Raw genomic sequence first — 21848 nt, 5'->3', positions numbered from 1 at the left:
TGTATGTGTAAATAGCACTATTCACACATTTTGTAGATGTAGGAATAAAAGAGAGATATAAGGGATTGTCTTGCTCACAAGTTTTTGTTAGTGTCTCTATCTTCCTCCAGATGTAAAAAATGACCTTATTGTTTCTTGCTTTGCTGTCAGTTCTGCCCCTTTGCTTCCAAGAAGCCAGTCTCACTGGGTTTTTTTACACGGATTAAAACCCAATATATTAAACTCAGAACAACCAATCCCCACTCAGCTTGAAATTTGCTGCCTTTAATATATCAGGAAATGTATATATCTGAAACTTCCCTCCCTCCCCTTTTTTTTTGCCAGCTATATTAGTTGGTTAGCTAAAATCTTTACAGATCTTTCCAAGCTTTTCCAACATTTTATTCAAACGATATAGTAAAAAAAATATGCTGTCTTAACCAATGGGTTGTTATGGTATTAAGCTATTCTCTGAATCCTGGGCACACTATAATATACACATAAGTGGGCAGGACAGCACCAGACCAAACAACAGCTTGGATATCTATCTGTGAGCCTCATACACACTGTCTCTACAGTCTGTGGGCCAGAATGTATCATGATGTGATTTGCTGTGGACAGATAGAAGATTGATGAAATTTTCTTGTGTTTAGTTATCTGAGATGTGTCTGTTTTACAAACAGGTATGTCTCTTGCTATTCCAGCAGCTGCTGTTAAGGACAGCATCAAACAAGCAATAAAAATGAGGAGAATGCTGAAGGAATGAATCAAAGGACTAAAGTTTCAGCATAGGTAGGGAACAATTTTGAGGTGCAATACAGCCCCAATTTTAAATGGACTCTAAATTCTGATTTCAGTACTTTTTCAAGTGTCTCAAACAAACACAAAAATCCTTCAAACTAGAGCCTAAGCCCAGCTGTGACACAGGCAAATGCATCAATGTGTGTAATAATAAAGGGATTTGTATCAAAACCATATTAAAGATTATTACATGAATGTAAGCTAGATAAATAAGCAACAGCAATAACATATCCTAGATATTTTCTTTTAAACATACAACACGATATAGTTTTACCAGGGATGGAGAGGACATAAATATGCTATGGAGTCCTAAAGCAGATGCACAGAGATAACAGGAACATCTTATTCCAGTTTCATTACAACAGGCTAATGCAAACACGAATAAATAATACTGAAGCTAACAGGGAATGTACAACAAAATTCTACTTATTTTCTAGAAGAACAACTATTTTTTTCCAAAAATTTATGTGTCATCTTGGTAGCTGGATGTCTTGGTGCTTTAGAGGAGCATCTAGCTGGAACACTGAGATAACTCATGGAAGTAACTCAAGAGACCATCAAGATGACATCAATATATTCTCTCTTCAATATATTCTGAAGCATGTTAACTGAATTCACTGCAAGCAGGCAGATATCTGACTTGGCAAACTCCTGTCTGAATTTGATATGCCATAAATCACACCACGGTGATCAACTATCACATCATGGGTGAAAACTCATGGAGCTTTCCAGAGCTGATATTCCTGACCACTGGCTATCCAGTGGCCAGGAAACAGTCAGATGAAGAACAGCTGTACTGATGACTAAGTGAACGATAGTATGTGGTAAAATACTGTATGCAAGCATGCAAGCCAGAACCTGGCTGTACAACAGTTTTAAATAAGTTTGGACCAAGTACTGGACCACTTCTGAAAATTAGTTTAATTTTTACACTCTCACATATTGTATCTTGCATGAAGTGAGCAACCTAAGTTCTCTCTCATCTGAATTCATATTTCTTCTTCCCAAAATACAATAATCAGACACTTAGTTTCCAATGCCAAATGCTAGCATTGTTTCTATGAACAAGCAAGTTGTGTGGGAGGTGTATGACAGGCACAGTTTCACTTCTCTTTCTGAAATATGTGAACAGGAAGAATTACTCCCAGTTTAATTATGGAGAATAAGGATAAAAGGAAATAGCAATGAATGTCTTCTATTCAAGAAAAGGAAATGAAGTCTGAAGCTTTCTAGAAGCAGTAGAATAATTTTTTATATAAAAGTAGTTGGTATATGGATAGAAATATGCAGGAGTTTAATATGCAGGTTCGCTGGTTCCAGAACTAGGCTGAAATTGCAGTTAGAAATTTGTTAAAGCCAAGTACATAGCCAGCAAAGGCAAACAGAGGATATGGATTAGCTCAAAATACTAAAGCAAATCTGAACAAAAAGCCTACAAAAGAAACAAACATGAGCTTGTTCCAGCTGCCTCCTCTGTCTGAAGATATAGGTCCTCTTTGTGCTGCTGGTGCAGATCTAAAGAAAAGAAAACAAACAGGATGTTCACAGCACAGAGCTGAGTTAGGATTCTTTTAAGTATCAGGAGTTTGTTGCCAAGGATGAAGTTTGCAGTCCAAGTGCTAAGCTAGAAGTTTCTTTATAAGAGCTTGTCACCAGATTCCCTTTGGCTGTCATGAATTTATAAACACAGTCTGTGCAAAACTCTGGGAACACTCCTTCCTACCTTAAATACCTGAGCCTCCTTGTTTCTCCACGTCCATTTACTGTCTCTGGCCTTATACTTAAGATTGTATACAGCTCTTCTAGACAGCAGTGGTCCTCGAGGTCTATATTTTTACAGCACTTCATAGTAGAACAGTATCCAGATCCATTTCTAAGTCTCCCTGACATCGCAATAATGCAAGTAGTAAATACCATTATTAATAGGTTGCATCTACCTTTCTTTCTGCTTATGTCTGTAAGACTTCTATGCCATCTAGTGGATATTTTTTTTACTTACAAGTTTCCTTCAAACATCAAGGTGTCAACCTCACAGGCCAAAGACTAAATTTTGACTCAGTAGGAACACAGTTCAAATCTGGAGAGGAATTAAGGGGCGCTACCACTATCCAAGAAGCCTGCAGTACACTACAGCACCTTCAAGCCATCCCCTGCTACCCTGACACAGCCTTCTCCTTTGGTACGCTGATGTAAGAGGAGCTGCAGTGACAGAAAATGTTACTTGCCCAACTCTGACGTTTTTGGGCTCAGGTCTGTATTCTCCAGAGGCTAAAAAGCCAACTATCAGCCTTGTGACAGCAAAAAGCAAATAGTGAAAGGGGATGCAACGGAGCCTGCAAGTCTCATCTCACTTTATAATGAAAGTATGAAAATGTAATGTGTGTACACTGAGCACACACTATGCAAAGGAAGACTTTTCTTAACAGATTCGTGCTCTTAATAGCAATACCACTACTGACCAAACTGTTGCCATTTCAGTTAATGGACCATCAGAGAGTGGGGATCCATCCATAGAGAAAACAGATCTAGAAGATAATCATCAAATAATTCATGTATACTTGCTTAAGGCTCTTTCTGAAAGGGTAGCTAATGTCAATGGAGACATTCTTTATTGCAGAGAAGTGATTTGGGGAAAGAGTGTTAGTATTCATTTGTCTGCAATATTTTAGCTACTTAAATTTTAGGGAGAGGCAATGATAGCATCCAGATTGGGAAGCTCTGTCTTGATTAGGGATACAAAGTGAATCAAGGCTATTACATTGCTATGCATACAGAAGGGAACAGAAGTACAGGATGGAAAGAGTCAGAGAAACATTTTCTAAGGAGGACGATAACAGTTGAGTGGCTTAGTAGTTACCCCAGAAGAGCATGAGACTGGTGCTCAGAACATGCTAGTGATTATGTTGTGTTAAGTACTGACATGGATGGGAAGAAAGAGGTGGCTGCTTCCCTGCTTACATACTGCAAATCCTATGTGGCAATACTGGAGAAAAGGTATGCTCATCCCTTAGGTGAAAGAAAAAGACATTAATCGTTTCCAAGAGCCTTTTCATCCACATTTTCTTAGCTGAGGAATGTACCTACATCACAAACCTTTGAGGGAAATGGTTTAAAGCCATTTAAATCAGAAGAGAAAAATCTTGTGTTAAGAGTTCACAACATTATATTTTTTGAAATCCTGTAAAACACATTTTCATGAACAAAAACTTTATCATCCCTTGACAGAACTTGGAAACCCTATTTTAATCCACAATGCAAGTGACATCCAGTAACAAACAAATGGCTTAACAGGCCTGGAAGCCTGTTCTATGATCTACTACTTAGAAGATGTCTGGAGGTATCAGTGATATTTAAAATGCCACTGTTTTCATCATACATTTATAAGTTGGTGCTGGGATATAATTTGGATGCAAGAATAATGTAGTTGCACGACAAGATGACTAAAAGCTTTCAGTAACCAGCAGGAATAGAGAATACTCACTTTCTCTGTAAGACTTTACTAAAAAGTGAACATAAGCTACTGAAAGTGACATTATACCTCCTTTTCTGTACTGCATGAAGCACTACTGCCACACAACCACAGGCAGGTAAGCAGGAGCTGCACCTCTCTGCTGCCATAACCAGGGACAGCAAATCAGTTTTATCATACCAGAAGTTATCATTGCAGTATTACATAGGTATTAACATAGAAAAGATTCACAGGTGCTTGAATCAGGGCAGAAGGGACAGTAGGAGATACAATGTGACCAAATGTATGGATTATGCATAAAAATAAAGTAACTTGAGAGCAATTTTTATGCATCTATGTATCTTGCAACTTTCCAAATTGTGAGGAAGTTTTCATATTCAGGTGTTCAAGTACCTTATGTGCACCCATATATGCCACAGCATACAAATTAAGAAACTTTGCCACAATACAACACAGTCATCTTTACTGTAAATTCACTGAAATACATCATAAATTAATTTAATCCTCTTTATACAATAAAGAAGAATAAAGATAGGAAGGGAAATTATTATAACCTGGTTTGGGAGTGGTGCTTGCTAATTAATATACTTGTATCTTGGGTGTAATCTGCATTCTCTGCAGGTAACCTATTGGCCTAAGGTGAATACTTTAAAATAGAAAAATTGGGTTTGCACACAAAATGGAAGATTAATTAAAAAAATTCCTCAAAATCTGGAGCTAAAAATTCCAGTAGCTGGAGAAATGTCCTTTAGATCCATTGCCATTTGACCTACAATTTCATTATTCAAGGAAGAATATTAATAAAAGCAATTTCAAATTTGTAAGAGATTTTGCATTGGAACACTGATATTTACAAACTTCGTTCATACTATCAGTGATACATAGTGCGACTGTGTAATTGATGGAACTGATTAACACCTAATTTTGAATAGCAGATACTCACAGACAATTGTGCACAATTTGTAGAGAGAAACTGCTTACTCAATACACGGTGAGTAATACATTCAAAAATACTATATATTGCATATGAGTGATATATAATAGACGACAGAGGCACAATCTGTTGAACTGTTGACTTCTGCATTATTTATTTGGTTGTAATGACACTGAGGATGGATTGAACTTCTTTTACTTACGATGAAAGGGTACACTTAGGATCACCAGGATAATCCAGGCAGAGTAAGAGCAGTACAGACCTGTGAAGATATCATTTTATTTAGCATCTTTCAGGCAGAAAACTGAGGAAAACAAATGAAAAAACGAAACAAACTCAACAGTATTATCATATAAATCTTCCCTTCCATTATATTTATTGTACAATCTTCTGTGAATAACTAGAGCTGTGAGTACTACTGTGAATAACTACTAATTCTGCAGACATTCAATAGTGTTTTTAACTTGTTTAGATTTTCAAACTAAATAAAGATTTTACAGTGAAATGGAATACATGAGGCCATCTTCTGTGTCTGACATCAGTTAAGTACAACATTCCACTTAATTGTACAATTATACAGTACGGTGCAGTGTTTTGCTCAATTCAGAGCCACAAAATGCTAAGTCTGAAAAATTTGACATCATCTCTCCAGTATCTTAGTCTCTTACTGAAGATACAACGTTAATGGCACTTAAGTATCAGAAGGTAAGAAAACGACTAAAATAGATAAGGTGTTTCTGCAAATACACCATATTAATGAAGGATTTTTGCTTACTTGTAATTGTCAGTGCAGGCAACATCAAACCCAAGGTTTGTCAGCCTGTCTTCTAACTTCTTTACAGTATTTGTTCCGCAGGAATCTCTGTGAGGAAGGATTTTAATATTATTGCAAGTCTTTCATGATCCAATTTTCTTTCATTTCAACTTGGTGGAATTAGGAAAGTAAACCCCCATAACTTTGTCTCTCCCACATTCCTTAACACCTACGGAAAACTGGTGTACATTCCTATTTATAAAGCTTCACCTGCTTACAGTTGCTTAATATTTTATATTCAGTTTTCAGAGACTGGAAGTTTGGCTTCAGCCAGGGTAGCATTTGCAGAGTCTATTAACCAATATTCCCACCTTTAGTATTTCACTAGACAAAAAGAAAAAGAGCTAAATAATTTTGTAAAATAATAGGTGTTTCACTTGTAATATTCTTTGGCAGCTATTTAGGTGGTGCTAAAGTTGATGCTAGCTGTCTTTACAGAATAAGTTGGTTATAATAAATTAGAATTATTCTTGTTCTTAGAAGTTTGTCCTCTCTCTTGAACAGAGAACAACAGAAAAACTAAAGGAGAGAGAGAAAAAACAGAAACAATACTAAACACAGTTTCCGTGTCCAGCACTGATTTTTTAGCTTGTGTTCCAATTAGCAAAAGAAAGTTTAGCATAGTACAGAACCTACTGATACCTCTAAAACTTGCACCATCCTCAAATATTAAGGCCAGTGCTACTTACTCCTAAAAAAGTCATAGAGGCACCAACAAAATCATTGTAAAAAGCAGTTAATAAAAATACACAAATATTCCCATAAAGCATAAATTGAAAGATAAGTTAGCATCCAGTGCTTGTCTTAACTTCTCTTTGCAATAAGGGCGATGTTTGCAAAGGTGAGCTGTATATTTCTTTTCCAAAATGGTACAATTCTTTGATTTAAAGAGAAAGGCAGGGAAATGCTAGTCTGAACTATGCTTCATAGACTCCACAGCACTGTGGTAAAACATTTGGTCCAGGTTGGCCATGCCAAAACTGAATGAAAGAAAAGCAAAAGGAGACAGGAAAGAGAAGAGATGAGGTGTGAAAGGGAAATGACACAAAATGAATGGATACAACTAAAAAGCACTGCGTAGCAAGAACAGAAGCCTCATGGTCCTAAGAATGCAGACGACAACAAGGATTCAGCCACCAGCGGTGGATATGGTGACATCTGAGTCCATTTCTCCAGCTGTCTTCAGCCTGGGCAATTTTAAGTCAAAAGAAGTGCCACCATGTCATAGCAAACTGCAGGCACCCTGCAGACGTTTGGGGTATAAGTGGCTTCCTTTGCCCTGCTACCCCGGTTCCTCTATGTATTACACACTTTGTAAAGATCTCGATCAAAAGCTATAATGAACAGAGTAATTCTTCCTTTAATCAATCCCAACCCAGGTGTAATTTCTGGCCTAATGATTTCATATTTTTAACTTCAGTGTACATTTTCCATTATGTTTCTGTTGAAAATCATTATTTTCCTTGGCTATTTCATTTTCATTGACTATGTACCACCAAACTACTCTGTTTGGTTTATTTGCTTGTTTTTAATTAAATTAACAGCAAAACTAGATCGTTTTAAAGCCTACTTTTTAGTATTAGATTAAGTACTAAGAAAAGACGAGCCCTCTGGTGGTATTTCTCTGCTTCTACTAGTTTTCAAAAACAGTTAAGACAGCTGAAAATTACTCTAGCCTGAATATAAGAATTTATTTCTATTTTGTCTCATTCTGGTATTTCTATACTCTTCGAGAATGGCAGGGTGTGCCTCTTATGTTAGTGAAAGCATCTAAAATATTTTTACATTAATTGCCAGGCAAATATAATCAAACAGAAAGCTACGGTGAAATTTAAAGGACAGGTCAAAAAGGAGAACTTTTTTTTTCGGAAGACGTAACTTACAGATCTGGTCCTTCAATATTATCCACAACCCAGATGACAATTTGCGAGATTTTGTCTTTCTGGAGATTAGGTATTTCATAATCTGCAAAAAACCTGATTCAAGAAACAAATTTTTGAAACTCTAAAGAGCAGAAAAAAGAACTTTATTCCTTTGCATCAATCAAGACTCCAATCCTCCTGCAGAATAAGGGCTTGCTCAATTTTACATTTATATCTTCTGATTACAATCAGACTCAACAGAGCAGAAAAAAGCCTGATTCACATCCTAAATGTTCTCAAATGTCAGAAGCATTTAATCACAAGTTTTGTTTTCACGTTCTTAATCTTAGAGGTGCTCAGCTGAAAAAAGTTACAACCTAAAAGCTGGACCAGAATGAAGTGAAATTTATAAAATGCAAAATCAAAATCAAACACATTTGAAACTTTATAAAAAAAGAAATAGGTCATTCTTGGTGTTATTGCTTTTAGATACAATACCATTTTGCTCTAAATGAAAAAAATAACGACGGCCACAAGACAAATACATTTTTAGGTATAAAATCACAGCAACAGTAACATGAAGTATTTGCCCAGGATACAGAACACCATAAGGAAGAAACTTCTAGATCTGTCCGTCCCTGGCCTGGGGAATCTTCCATTTTATTGCTTTGTGTAAATTGACTTTGGTAAGTATTTAAACAACAATTAAAGCAAAATAATAAAATGGCAACTAAATCAGAATCATAGAGAGTTTTGGGCTGGAAGGGGCCTTACAGATCATCTGGGTCCAACCCCCTTGCCACAAGGAGGAACATCTTCTACCAGATAAAGTTGTTTGAAGCCTCATCCAACCTGGCCTTGAACACTTCCAGGGATGGGACGTCCACGACTTCTCTGGCAACCTGTCCCACAACCTGCCTCACCATCCTGAGAGTAAAAAATTTCTTCCTATTATCTAATCTGAAGATCCCAAATCCAAAGGTTTATTTTAATGACTGTAAATTGAATTTTTGTGAGATGTAGGCATTTCAAAGCCACAGATTTCTAACTCTTCCAGTAAAACGTACTGTAATGACTTCCAACCTTTTAATTGCTCCACTCCCCTCTTCTCCTGCAAAAAGCTTGCAAGGGCTGTCTGTGCAATGGATGCTTGTTCCAAGCTTGAACCTAGGTGTGTGATTTGCCTATCATGGTTCTTCTTAAATGTCTACATCTGGGCTGCAGGGTCTCTTAGCCACTTTAAAAGCTCTGAAACCCTCCAGACTAGAAGGGACCATTAGTTGTTACCTCCTGGATGAGACCAGTGGTGGCAAAGTGGCTACTGGTGCTGTGGCATGGTAGTTCTGCTGGCACCCAGCTGAAACCTGTCATAGAGTTATTTTAAACTTCTGGACAAGTGGAACATGAGGAAGTGGATACCAACAGTTTCCCTCTTTTGCCAACTGTGGTGCAGTGGTGGCTAACCAGAGAGACCAATAGCAGCAACAGTAGGCTTGCCTGTCTGTTCAAGATGTCCATGCCTGTCCTAAACACATAGTGAATATATAACCAAAAATAATCATTCCAATTATTTTCAACTCCTTAGTCCATTCATGTATATGTTACCACCAGAAAAATGCAGCTTCCTCTAAAATATAAAAGAACCTTTAACTAGAGGAGTCAGAAATTGTGGAGGAACAATGTACAATTGGCTTCAGTAAACCAATTTTTGAACCAATTAATATTACTAAAGAGGTCTGCCAAATACATTCATACTGTGTCAATGAGCAAAGTTATTTTGCAGTGAAGTGAGAAATAAATCTAACTGAAATGGCAACAGGTTATAAATGGGCCAGAAAATACACAGAAAACAGATGGAGTAACTGGCTTTGTTTTTTTTATGGCAGGCTGTGTTCCAGTGGTGGTGATTTCACTGGTCATGACACAACCAGGCAGGTAACCCAGGGAACAGGTGGAAGGAATTAATTTATATTTAAGAGGTTTCTGAAATAAGGAATCTGAAGATTGACAGAAATAAGGAATCTGTTTCTGAAATAAGGATTCTATATGGGATCCTGGGCATTGACATGCTGCCAGGTATTAACATCTGCTGAAGACTGGATCCTAGCTGACCACTTGACCAACCCAAGGAGACTATAAATGTCTTGATTAACTGAAAGCTTTTGAGGGATGGAGATAAGTAGGTAATAGGTGTTTTGAACAGATGGTTCTTGTTTCTCTCCTATCTGGAGATAAAATTAACTTTTCAAAGATTATTTTTAGTCCTCAGTGAGAACATAAGAGCAGGATCTGTTCTATGGGGTTTTTAAGGATGTATCTTTGAACTGCCTTGTACAGGATGGTTGCCGAGATAAGGAAAGATGTATTTTTCATCAGGCAGGCAGTTATGATGGCCGCATACTCAGTAAAGTTCTTAAGTGCGTATTTTTACAATAAATTTTCAATATAATCATAGATGAACTTCCGCATAGGGGTATACCTGTAAATCAGGGAAAATACATCTGTCCTTACTATAAGAGGGAATGAGGAGAAGAGGAAACTAATCCTTGCTATTATCCTTCTCAATGAGCTTTTTGACTTTCTTAAATCATAATGGACCTCACGCTGCCTCCTCTCTTGGTCTTGGAGAAATAGCAGGATCAAGCACTCTCACTACAGAACTTAACAAGTTTGCTCCTAGGCCTGACATAGGCTACACTCCTTGTAATAGTGCTTTCTCCTTTGAGTTGTCCCTGACTAGAAATTTTGTAACGCTCATCTTTTTTACGATACACACATTTTGCCACAGTATGTTGGCTGACTGGGAGGCTGCTTTCAAAAAGCATTTATGCTGCTTACTACAGCAGTTTGTAAAAAGCAGGAGTCAAAGGGATTGTTCTCACCCATTTCATGTTAAATTCCTACAGCTGGAGACAATTAACAGTTGTCCCCACAACTCAGCAGACTGATGCAACAGGCTCTTTTAGCTACACTCCCCATGCTTTGTGCAGCAGAAAACTCAAACAACTGGCTGACACTTTTTTTTTTTTTTTGCAGGCATCAACTCTGTACATATAAATAAGTCAGTTTCCTTACCCTGGTTCTGGATAAGCTCCTTCGACTGCAGAACCATTCAACAAGACATGTATCACCCCAGAACTGTGCTGTGCATACTGCAATATATAACAATGGTTTTTTCAGAATTCATCATACAGATTTGTTATATGTCTTGGTATTGCATTGCAAGCAACAATGACCAAGGCAAGAATTTTACCAAGAATAGTATCAGAACTGTGAAAATTATATCAAACTAGCACTGTAGCAGGTCACTGCAGCAGAGAGGATAAGAAGTAAATAGGAGATGCATTAATTCAATACATCTTTTCAAACCATTTTCTCACACCTGTAGTTTCTTCAGCATAGGAAGAAAGCATTTTGATATGCTGTGTTGAGTTTGATCTGTGAATAAAGGCTTTCCACCAAGGCCGTCAAATGTCCCTTAGGATCTGTATTCAGTAGACAACCAGTGTGCTTATTGTGCGCAGTACATGCTTAACACATATTAACCAAGCTAACACAGACTGCTAACACATTATCTAGCTAAGGTGAAAGTCAGGTTCCTCTTGCCAAAACACTGTACCCAGTCTAAAGAAAAGTGTATGTGTAGCAGAGGAAATAATCTAGCACAGCACTCACTACTGTACAAAATCAGCACTAATGCACTATTTACAGTGACTGAGGCCATCCTCCAGAAAGAATCCACTGCGTTGTTTTCACATTCCTCCATGGTAGGGCAGGATTCATAGTCCAGTCCTGTAGGAAGGCATGTGATTTATGATATTAGAGAGGCAATAATGACCATAAGAAGTGACATTAGAAAGCAATTAAATTTATTCATGCTTTAATCACTGAACATATAAGATGGTCTGACATAACAATGAAAGCTGACAGCTGTATATTTTTCAATCATTTTCCATTCTCTGCAGTTTACACAAACAAGGACATTCTGTGGATTTGATAATTTGGCTGAAATGGCTCTAATTTTATACCTGGGACGCAAAGAGCTCCACAGTCTGAGGACTGAGAAGGAGGTTTATCTCCTGTGCAGCACTATTTAGATTTCACTATATGCTCCCCCAAGAGCAACATTAAATATTCACACCAAACAGGAGAGAACGAGACAGTGAAGCTATCACTGATTTTTCACGGAGTAAGAGCAAAATGATCTCCAGAACACAACAGTCAGTCTTCACTATGATTTTAGAGACCGATGTTTAATACAGAACTCATTGTCTTACCAGCGCTGTTTGCCTGGCCACACCAATTTAGAAAATCTGCAAAGAAGCCAGTCAGAGTATCAGCCAGGGACATGTAGCGACGGCCTCTGTCAGCAAAGCTATTGACTAGTAGCTGATTATTTTCCCAGAAGAGAGACTATGTAAAGAAAGGGGAAACAAAAACAGAGAAGAAATGAACCATCACTTGGGTGTGGACACAATGAGATTATGGGGTTCTGAAAACAGTTTAAAGCATGTTTTGGTATTTCTTTCAAAATCAAGCTAATAATCAGAAATGTTTGCTATCTCTTTAGAGAAACAAAGGTGTGTTGTTTTTAACAGTGGTGTAAATTCTCATCACTGGAGGCTTGAGGGGCATTCACACCATGACGGGAATAGATATAGACTTATATTAAATCTAGTTAGGCCTAGCTTTGCCTTCCTCAGCAGGCAGATTTACAGAAAGGGAGAAAAAGGAAAGACGGATATTTATAAGCCAATTCTTACCAGAATTCTCTCACACTGCTATGTTGGCTTATGGCATGAAAAAATGATACGGCTAGCTGCTATTTCTGCGTTAATGTGCTTTCATTAATCTCATGTCATCTATGCTGACAGGCATATTTGTTGGTTTAACTTGTATCATTTAGGGAAAAGAAATAATTGTGCTAGAGGAAAAACTGCTTTAAAGTATAATCTTTTAGAGAAGGCCAGAGCACACATTGTAGTGGGATATGATGGCATGAAAAGCTGTGGTTTTTGCACTTTCACCATTCTCTGCAATTGGTAGCATGTCAAACCCTTACTGTTTTCTAGCGTGCAATGCTGTCCTATCTCAGTTCTGTTTGTTTAGCACACCAGTGTTTAGCATATCATTGCCCTGAGACTTGACTGCGAGGAGTGGAAGCAAAAGACAATAGCAGGCACAGTCTTCGCACGCAGAGCACCTAGCCTGAGGAAAAGTAGAAGTTCAGGGACTACAAAAGAGCTCCCGGCATAGTAGGAAAAATGGGAGATTTTTGTAGTATGAAAACAGATAAATTGCTGAGAAGTAACTGCATAAAATAAATACAGCCAAACACATCGAAAAATGCCATCAAGCTTGAGCCTAACTTGTAAACTACGGACAGGCCAGAAGTAATGTATCATGAGTCAGCCACAGGATGACTCTTGGTCAATTTTGAACTGTGCCATGGAAAATCAGCTGGATGTCACAGGACGGTTAACATAACATTAATAATTATTACCTTGTTAGGTGGAATTGTGTGCAATGACAGGTTGATAAATCGTTCATAGTCGTTAGGTAGAATGCTGCAAGGATCCTTGCTAATAAATGCACTTTTAAATGCTTCCCATAACTCTGAACAATTCTTCTCACTGTAATCATTGAAACAAACAAACCACAGTATTTTTTTTAAAGCACTAAAAGAAAATAATTTGTTCCCAACTTCCTCAAATTCCCAAATTAAAACCCCTAAAAGGTTAAGAGACAAAACTGAAGTTAGGGTGGTAGGAAACTTGCCACTCGAGTGTCTTGTCTTTTCCTGACCCCTAACAGCAGTAGATTAGGAATGAAAATAATAAGATTTACAGTGTGGAATTAGAAATACATAGTAACTCAACAAAAATCTTAGAAGGTACAGAATACTTGAGCTTGCTGTCCAGCATTGTAGAAATACTGAAGAAAATAGCTTTCTTTGAAATTTTCCAGATTCCAAAAGTCACTTCAATTAAAGCGTAGCTAGATACGCAAACCTACCATAACATAAAATTACTCTTAAAACATCAGATTCAGAGGCAGGAGGAGTTACTAGAAAGTTTCAATGATAGAATAATGGTTTTGACAAAGAGATGCCTTCTGCGTATATAGGCCCTAGGATTATACAGCTTTACCTTGCTGGAATGAGTACAGGGGCAGTGGGGGACACGTACTGTAACTGTGCAGTAGCTACAAGAGTACTGTTAAGATTCAACATCTGAAGTGTTTGTGAAGGGAGGACTGAAACAAGACGCTAGGGTGTGCACTTCGACAGTTCCCTTCTGCCAACTGTGTCTTGGGGACAATAATCTCCTGCAGAAGGACAGGAGAGGACACGTAGGGATGGATGCATCTTATCTTTCTGGATTTGGAGGATCTCATCTGTCACAGGTCTGAGCCTGCCTGGAGTAATTAAAAAGGGAATTACTAGTTTCACACTATATTTTCTCTACAGACACTGTGGCAATGTCTATGCTGAGAACACTCTACAGAACAGAATAATGTATTTCATATGCATATAACACTCCTAACACAAACAGCTGTGATGGCAAAGCTCTAGCTTGAACAACAGTAGTCACGATAAGTAAAACAAACTTTGCCATTAGAGTGTTTTGCTCATTTTATGTCATCTATAGGCAGAGGGGTTTCTGCTTCTTGTTAGATTCTTTAAGGAACTGCTTTGTGATACTGAATGTTGCAGAGACTTTAAAGTTAAAGGACCCCTTGTGATGAGCTATGCAGCTCCTATGCAGGGAACAGCACGGATTCCCTTACAGTAATCTCTGGTCATATTTACAACAACTCTATAAAAAACTCTGATATAATGTAAGCAAATATAGGATCTTGATCTGAAAATCTTCAGTGATGCAATATGCCCCTTGATCCTTAGTTCCAACGTTCAAATAGTCTTCCTCAATAAAAGGATTTGCACCCTATTTCTAGTTTCAAGCTGTTAAATATTAGCTTCTAACAACAATATACATACTTACATCTCATTCTGATAAAGAACAGTCTGCTGTAAGCACTCGCTTATTCATGTCAGTACTTGTAAACTATGATCAACTGAACTCCTCACATCTTTAATGACAGCTGAATCCAGCAGTGAATTTCTGGTTAATTCACTTACTAGATTTTTTTAATTCACGTCTTCTCATCCATGTTTGAACAGCTTGTAAATAAAAAGGACTACTCTGCTGCGTTACTAATTTCATAGCTGTCAAAAATACTTTTTGAAACTATAGGGTAAGGAAAGACTGTAGTGGAGGATGATTCCTTCCAATCTTAATAGACACTAATAAGTCATATAATTTCATGCTAGTCAGTTAAAAAACATTTTCAAAACTTCCCTTATATACTCTCAATAAAGAAATATGGGGGAAATGCACTACAGAAACATCTGTGTTACATTGCATACTCCTACTAGAAAATTCAAATATGATCTTCACTCAAATCTCTCACTTCTACATGACCACAACACTTTGTAAAACACCTCTTCTAATTGCTATTTTCCATGTTCTGTTTTAACATAAAGGTAAGTTTTTCTTATGTTTCTATAAACATCTTCATGTTTTAACTGTGTTGCAGCGTGAAGACATGGTTTGCTCGCTTCTTTTCTATTAGCAAAGTATTTTAAAATAATTATTACACATAAATTCAGAAGCAAAACCTATCCAGGTGGTTATGACTTTATAAAAGATAGCCAGGGGGCAATTAAGAAACCAACGATGAACAGAAAGGGTTATAAATAATTACAATATCTTTTTTGCACCTGCGCAATATGAAATTTCTATTTTGTTTATATTACACTATTTGCTTATAGACCTAAGGGAAAGAGAAAAAAGACACATAATATGAAATTAATAGTGCAGCTCTTCTTTTTATAATGCCGTTTTGGGCTGTAATTCAGGAAAGAAGCCTATCATCCAGCCTGGTTTCATGCTATTCTCAGTAAGAATACTTTAATGCATGTGTTCAGACTTCTCAATTTTAAAATTAGACTGTGAAAATGTCACAACTAATAAGATGACGAAACTGTCATAGACATGAGACATATATTTTCAAAAATATTGTATTTACATTTCTAAAAGCCCACATCAGTTAACAGTAAAGTTAACACGCCCACAATAACAAACTTCTGTGTTCCTCATTGTAGTGTATTCTTAATTAGTAGTTATGTCTTGATTCAGCTATTAATGAAGTAATATCTGTGAACTCCAACAGGAACTCTACCTGTCTAGACCTACTGCAAGACCAGACTTCATATACCTACACAACTGGTGAATGTCAGTTTTTATAGTTTATACTATATATTACACTGCAGGTATGTAGAAATCTCAAAGTTTACTGGTACCTTTCACTCAGATGTGTTTATAAATTTGCCAAACATGAATTGTCCAGCTGAAATTTTACTACTGTGTTATTAGGATGATTTTTCCTTCCATGGGGAACTTGAACCAAAACACTGCTGATAAGAATGTCAAGAAGAATCATGTTGTTTTGCCTTTGTTAAAAGCTTCAAACATGTTTTCATTCCTGTACCTTCCTGTTTTGCAGCAGGAAATGAAAAAGGGAAGGAGGTGATATTTGCTGATGTTATACAACATAATCTAACTCCGTTTAAGACCACGGTTCAATGCTGCAGGAACCCAGCCATGACCCCTCCGCAAATACATCTTCAAACTATCAGGAAAAAAAATAGCTGCAGAATAAACTGGACTGAACTCCAGGATATCGTACTCCTTATTTTTTTTTCCCTTTTACCAATGCCCAAACAATGTCAGGAAGACAGAAAAAGTGGTCATTTTAGCACAAGGTGTGACTTGCCTCCAACTCTGTGTAATTAACACAGACAATCAAAGCTCACAGATAATCATACTTCAGCAGTTCATTTCTTCTTGAATTTCCAGGGGCAAGAGCTAAACAGCCTGCTTCAGTTATCAGTGGTTAGCTATAAAGTGAGGTGCTTTCCCTCTTACATGACCTGACATACAAGGCATGCAAAGTGAAGCTGGTCTTCCCAGGAGCACTGTCATATTCGGTACTTCAGAAATACCATCCCCACCATTTCTGTGCAGTGTTCTCAGAACACTGTGGTGGTAGGGGGGCAGAGATGTAAAATAAAAAGTTGAAGTATAAAAAATCTTGCCATAATTACAGTACTTTTATTAATACAACATCCAGCTAAGTTAATTTTTGTTTCCAGGCAGCTAGAAGCATGTTAACTTCAATAGGATCACTTTCATGGCTAAGAGCAAAACTTCAGGCTTCTGATGTAGTAGCCATTTTGTACAGAACCTAAAAAAACTAATCCAGAAATGAGCAAACACTTACCCAACAGCAGGATTCACAATTCTAATATATTCATAGCATCTTCCAAGGACAATACTTTCCAGGTTTGGCGTTGTACCTTCACCTTTCCATTTCCTTCCCTGCACTTCCGAGAAGCTGTTCATAAATAGAACACAGGCAAGTATGAGAGACAAAAGAAGGCTCTTCATCATCAATTCTTGACAACCCAAGTTCTTAAAAAAAAGTGCAAAAAAAGAACAGTTAAAATATACAATCTAAATGGAAACCTGAAGGCTTAACATTGAATATTTTCAATACTAGCTATAGCTCTGTACACAAAAGAATAGGTTAGACAGAAATCTGAACTTTGCTGAGGGCTGCAATTCAACTGTTTCCTGGAATGACTGCACCACACAGACACATCACTTCCTCATGCATAACTGTTGCCCACTTCAGAAAATCGAGACTTTTAAGGTCATGATGTTGCCACCTGGTGATAACTGTGAAGAATTACAATATATTTCAGGAAAGGAGAAAAAAACTTTTAGCACTTCAGTATTTACAATACCGTAGGTTTGCTTAATACTTAGTGCAATATTACACCTTCCTAAAACATCTCAAGGGCTTGCAAGCAATGTGTTTTAAATCAGTTTCTTTTCATTTTAAAAGGGCTATATTTTTGGCACATATTTTTCTAAGGCTTGAAAAAAATTCCTAAAATACATATCAAGAAATACACAGGTAAAATACTATCATTAATAGCAGAGTATGATATAAAAAAAATATATCATAAACACCCAAATTCCCAGGTGATCTTGTATCACACATAGGGATAACATTTATCACCTGTTTTTCTACTTCACCCCTGGATACTGAGAACAACATTTGGTATGATGATGTGTGTTTTTAAGTCTTCAAAACTGCTTTGTAGTCATGAATCAATTCTAACGAGAACCAAAAGGATTAAGACATACTTCCTGTGCACTGACAAAATCTCCTCAGTTTCTGTTTACACTTATTCTCCTTCCAGCTTCTTTTCCCTAAGCACTTTGTTAGATCATCAAATGACATCAATTAATCTAATCTTCAGTGTAAACATTCCATAGTGTACACCACTGCGAATAAAACCACACTAGTTTTTTGCCCTTTTTGAAATTTTTTTTCAAACTCTATGCTGTGGAACATGCTGGTTCTTCTCTTTCTAGAAGAGGTTTTTCATAGAAAGCCTCTATGCCTCAGTGAATATGTACATCTTCATTATTTATGTACTTATTTATCTAGTGTCAGACTTACATTGAAGCACTGGTACTTAGCTAATGGATTTTGCTGAAGGCAAAACCTTGCTAATCATTGAGTAAATTAGTGATGATGTATTTCTCTTGTAAATGTGATAGCAAGATAACCAGCTGGATTGTTACCTGCAGCAGTCTCCAGGAAAGCCAGATTTACCCAGAAATGGTTATGCAATATTGTGCTTGATATGGTGGAGACACAGCAAATGTTGTACTTCACCTCAGTTACTTCTCTGATGTTTTTTCTTCCTAACCTTTCTGAAACATTGCCACCCTTGCAGGGCACCAGCATGTTAATCAAACGGTTTCAACTCACTGTGTTGGGTTCAGATCAGAGAGTGTAATAATCCATGGAAGTCAATGAATTTTTTATTATCAACTCTGCTGCAAACACATTTTGCTTAATAATATCAGGGCTAACAGAAACCAGAGGCATCACTGACATGATCTCCTATCTAGAACAGGGCAGAAACTGTCACTGGTTCAGTCACAGACTGAAACTTACACTTCAAATATACAGCGTAAGTTACAAAGACATAAAGATGGACACTGAGTTTTGGAATGCCTGTTCTCCAAAGACTCACCAGGTTAGGACTCAATGCATTCAGAAAGAAGATGCGAGTACGGCTCAGCAGCGTTCTCCATAATAAAGACAACCTGTTGTAGTATCCCAGAGGGAATAGAAATGAGTTCAGTAAGTGCTGGGATCCCCATCAAGCACCCTTTTCTTATCGGCCACTTCTAGAAACACATCAGGCCAGAAGGGCCTCTGATCTGACTATGCACAGCCATTTTTTATTTATGTTCATAGTTGTGATTTAAATACTTCACGTGATGCTAAACTAACAGACCTCAGCGGAAATTGTTCCAATGCTTTGTAGCCCTAGGTATCAAACCTTAGCTCTGGCCTGAACTTGTCTACATTTAGCCTGCAGTCATTGGATCTCACGTTGTCTTTTTCTGTTACAACAATGTTAATTAATCTACTCTCATAAATCTTATCTCTGTATAATTCTTAAACAAAACGACGAAGTCTCCCCTTAAACTTGTCCATTAAAAATCCAAAATTTTAATCCCACTTTTTCTTGTAGTGCTGTACTTCACTGCCGCGAACTGGCAGTCCATCCTGCCTCCCAAACTCCAGCAGTTCATGCTGGATGCAGATCACTGTCCCTCACTCTTTGCCTCTTCCTACAAGAGGTTATTACCATGTGGCAGTCAGCAAAATTGTCAGCATATTTGCTCTGGACATACTCTAGCTCAAAAACTGAATATTAACTCAAATGACTGTGACATTCAGGATACGTTTGTATTCTGAAGCCCTAGAAGATAAGAATGGACATGTTCTCTCTTGTTATTTCTACCAGATGGGAGTGGTAATTTCCAGCAGAAGGAAGGTGTAACAGGTGGGAACATTAATCCCCTATGATGACTCAGGCATGAATTGCTGGCAGAATAACCCCAATTCTATATGACTTCTTGCTTGAGGCCTGGAAATATGATCTTGGAACTGCTCATATCAACAAGCTCTATAAGCAACAAACTCCACCAAACATAATTTCTTGAGGGTTTCTGTCTTTGTCGCATACTTCTACCTACACCAGTCAGTCAGTCTCACCTGCCCCCTTGGATGCTGATATATGCTCTCTGCAAGAAACGCGCAAGCCCAAAGCCAGAGCTATGCTTCCTTAAGAAGGAGTAAATGCAACCACGTGTTCCCTGGGCAGCTGCAGAATACTTGTCCTTTGCCTTCATTTTCTCTCACATGTAACTACTTTTTTCCCCAAAGTGATACAAATTAAGCCTTCCAAGACTCCTACATTATTTGCAATATGATTAAATAGGCCAGCATGTTCAAAAGTCCTTGGAGGTGGAAAGGAGGAGTGAAAAAGGAAACACCCAATACCACAAATGCTTAAGCCTCATTTCCTTAAAGAGATAACAAGATTATTGCTCACAGTGTGATCTAGATAACCCTCTCTCCTTCTCAATTCACTACTACTTCTACGAGCAATAATTTCACTTTGTGTTCCCAAGCATTAGTGCATTGAGGAACACCAGACTAAAAATGTATGTGTACCTTTGCTCAAAATATTTCTGTTTAAAATTGATTGCTGACATTGATAAACTAGCTAGCTTTTGATCTATTCAATATCCGCAACATAGATTTGTACAGGAGTAGTTTTCAGTCAGAGAGGTCTGCTGCATTTAATATATGTTTGGCAATGGCACATGCCCTGCTGGTCGGCAGTTACACCACACATTGCCATGTTGGCTGACAGTTACACTTTTTGTCAAACTGATGTGTCGTCTCGGTTCTGCCAGGCGTTCCTACTATGTTTGAAATGTTGCACGGGCAGGTGAATATCAAAGGCTGATGTTCCTGTTCCTTTCGTCTCAGATGTTGAACAAGCATAACATTTAACTGCTTATCTAGAACAACCCCTGCAAAAAGCTGGGGGCAGGCTGCTTGGGACACATCACGTACCTTCCCTCACACACCAGTTCATCTGCAGACATCCTCTTTACTGCAGGGAAGCGGTCGGGTCCCCATCCCTGGAGTGATTTAACAGATGCACAGATGTGGTGCTTGGGGACAGGGTTTAGCAGTGACTTTGGCAGCCTAAGGTTTATGGCTGGACTCGATTTTACACGTTTTTTCCAACCTGAGCGATTCCATGGTTCTGTAACGTGTTGTCATCTTCTCAGCCTACCACGGTGAAGTGAACTGTCTGTACTGCATGCAAAGGCCCGCTGCAATTCCCCATTCCTTTTGCCTTCGCCGGAGGCTAAAGCCTGCTGCCCGGCGGGCCCCGCCCCCCCCGCAGCCTCTCCCCGTAGAAACAGACTCTCTTGCAGCTCCGGCCCCGAGCAGCCCCGCGAGCACCAGGCCGTGCGGGGCCCGCCCCGGCAGCGCCGGCCCTGACCCTCGGCCCCCGCCGTCGTCCCCTTCCCTTGGGGTCCTCGGTCCCTCCATCCCCATCTCCCTCCCTTCAGTCCCTCGATCCCCGTCCCCACTCCCGTGCCCCTCCTTTCAGGTCCTCGGTCCCCACCCCATCCCTACCCCCATCCCCATCCTCCTTCCCATTCCTGATCCTCCCTCCCTGTTTCTCCGTCCCCGTGCCTTCGGTACCCTCATCCCCATCCCTTCAATCCCTCCATCCCCAAACCACTCCCTTCGGTCGCTCTCTCTCTGTCCCTGTCCCCCCATCCCTATCCCGATCCCCGTCCCTCTCTCCCCGCCCCTTCGCTCCCTCGACCCCCTCCCTTCGCTCCCCACATCCTCATCCCCATCTCCCTCCCTCCCTCCCTTCGGTCCCCCGTCCCCCCATCTTTGTTCCTCCCTCCCTATCCCCTTCCCTTCGGCCCCCGCATCCCCCGCCCCTGCGAGCTG

At 38.7% G+C, this 21848-nt stretch overlaps 1 protein-coding gene across 3 annotated transcripts; it reads right to left on the bottom strand.

Moving 5' to 3' along the window:
- Positions 1 to 248: 248 nt before the first annotated feature.
- Positions 249 to 21361, bottom strand: BST1 (bone marrow stromal cell antigen 1). Of its 3 annotated transcripts, XM_054064806.1 has the most exons (11): positions 21121 to 21361; positions 20943 to 21010; positions 17205 to 17318; positions 13363 to 13492; positions 12137 to 12272; positions 11569 to 11651; positions 10935 to 11011; positions 7881 to 7973; positions 5959 to 6045; positions 5386 to 5445; positions 249 to 2295 (listed from the first exon to the last, which is right to left on the bottom strand). In XM_054064806.1, exons 2-11 carry the CDS (start codon positions 20972 to 20974, stop codon positions 2181 to 2183), a joined length of 927 nt encoding a protein of 308 aa, XP_053920781.1. In that variant the 5' UTR covers positions 20975 to 21010; positions 21121 to 21361; the 3' UTR covers positions 249 to 2180. The 3 variants fall into 3 exon arrangements, with proteins under 3 accessions (XP_053920781.1, XP_053920780.1, XP_009568786.1); XM_054064805.1 differs by having other exon boundaries at positions 20943 to 21361; XM_009570491.2 differs by lacking the exons at positions 20943 to 21010; positions 21121 to 21361 and having other exon boundaries at positions 17205 to 17597.
- Positions 21362 to 21848: the final 487 nt, after the last annotated feature.

Source organism: Cuculus canorus, chromosome 4 (genome assembly GCF_017976375.1).
Source record: "Cuculus canorus isolate bCucCan1 chromosome 4, bCucCan1.pri, whole genome shotgun sequence".
In the NCBI taxonomy this organism is placed as follows: Eukaryota; Metazoa; Chordata; class Aves; order Cuculiformes; family Cuculidae; genus Cuculus; species Cuculus canorus.
This window is presented reverse-complemented; position numbering and strand designations above follow the sequence as displayed.

Coding starts and splice junctions, on each gene's coding strand:
- BST1 (XM_009570491.2), bottom strand. CDS start 17,374: ATGATGAAGAGCCTTCTTTTGTCTCTCATACTTGCCTGTGTTCTATTT. Junction 13,493..17,204: donor ATTGTGAATCCTGCTGTTGG/GTAAGTGTTTGC, acceptor CAATGATTACAG/TGAGAAGAATTGTTCAGAGT. Junction 2,296..5,385: donor CCTAAGTGTACCCTTTCATC/GTAAGTAAAAGA, acceptor TCTTTTCTTTAG/ATCTGCACCAGCAGCACAAA.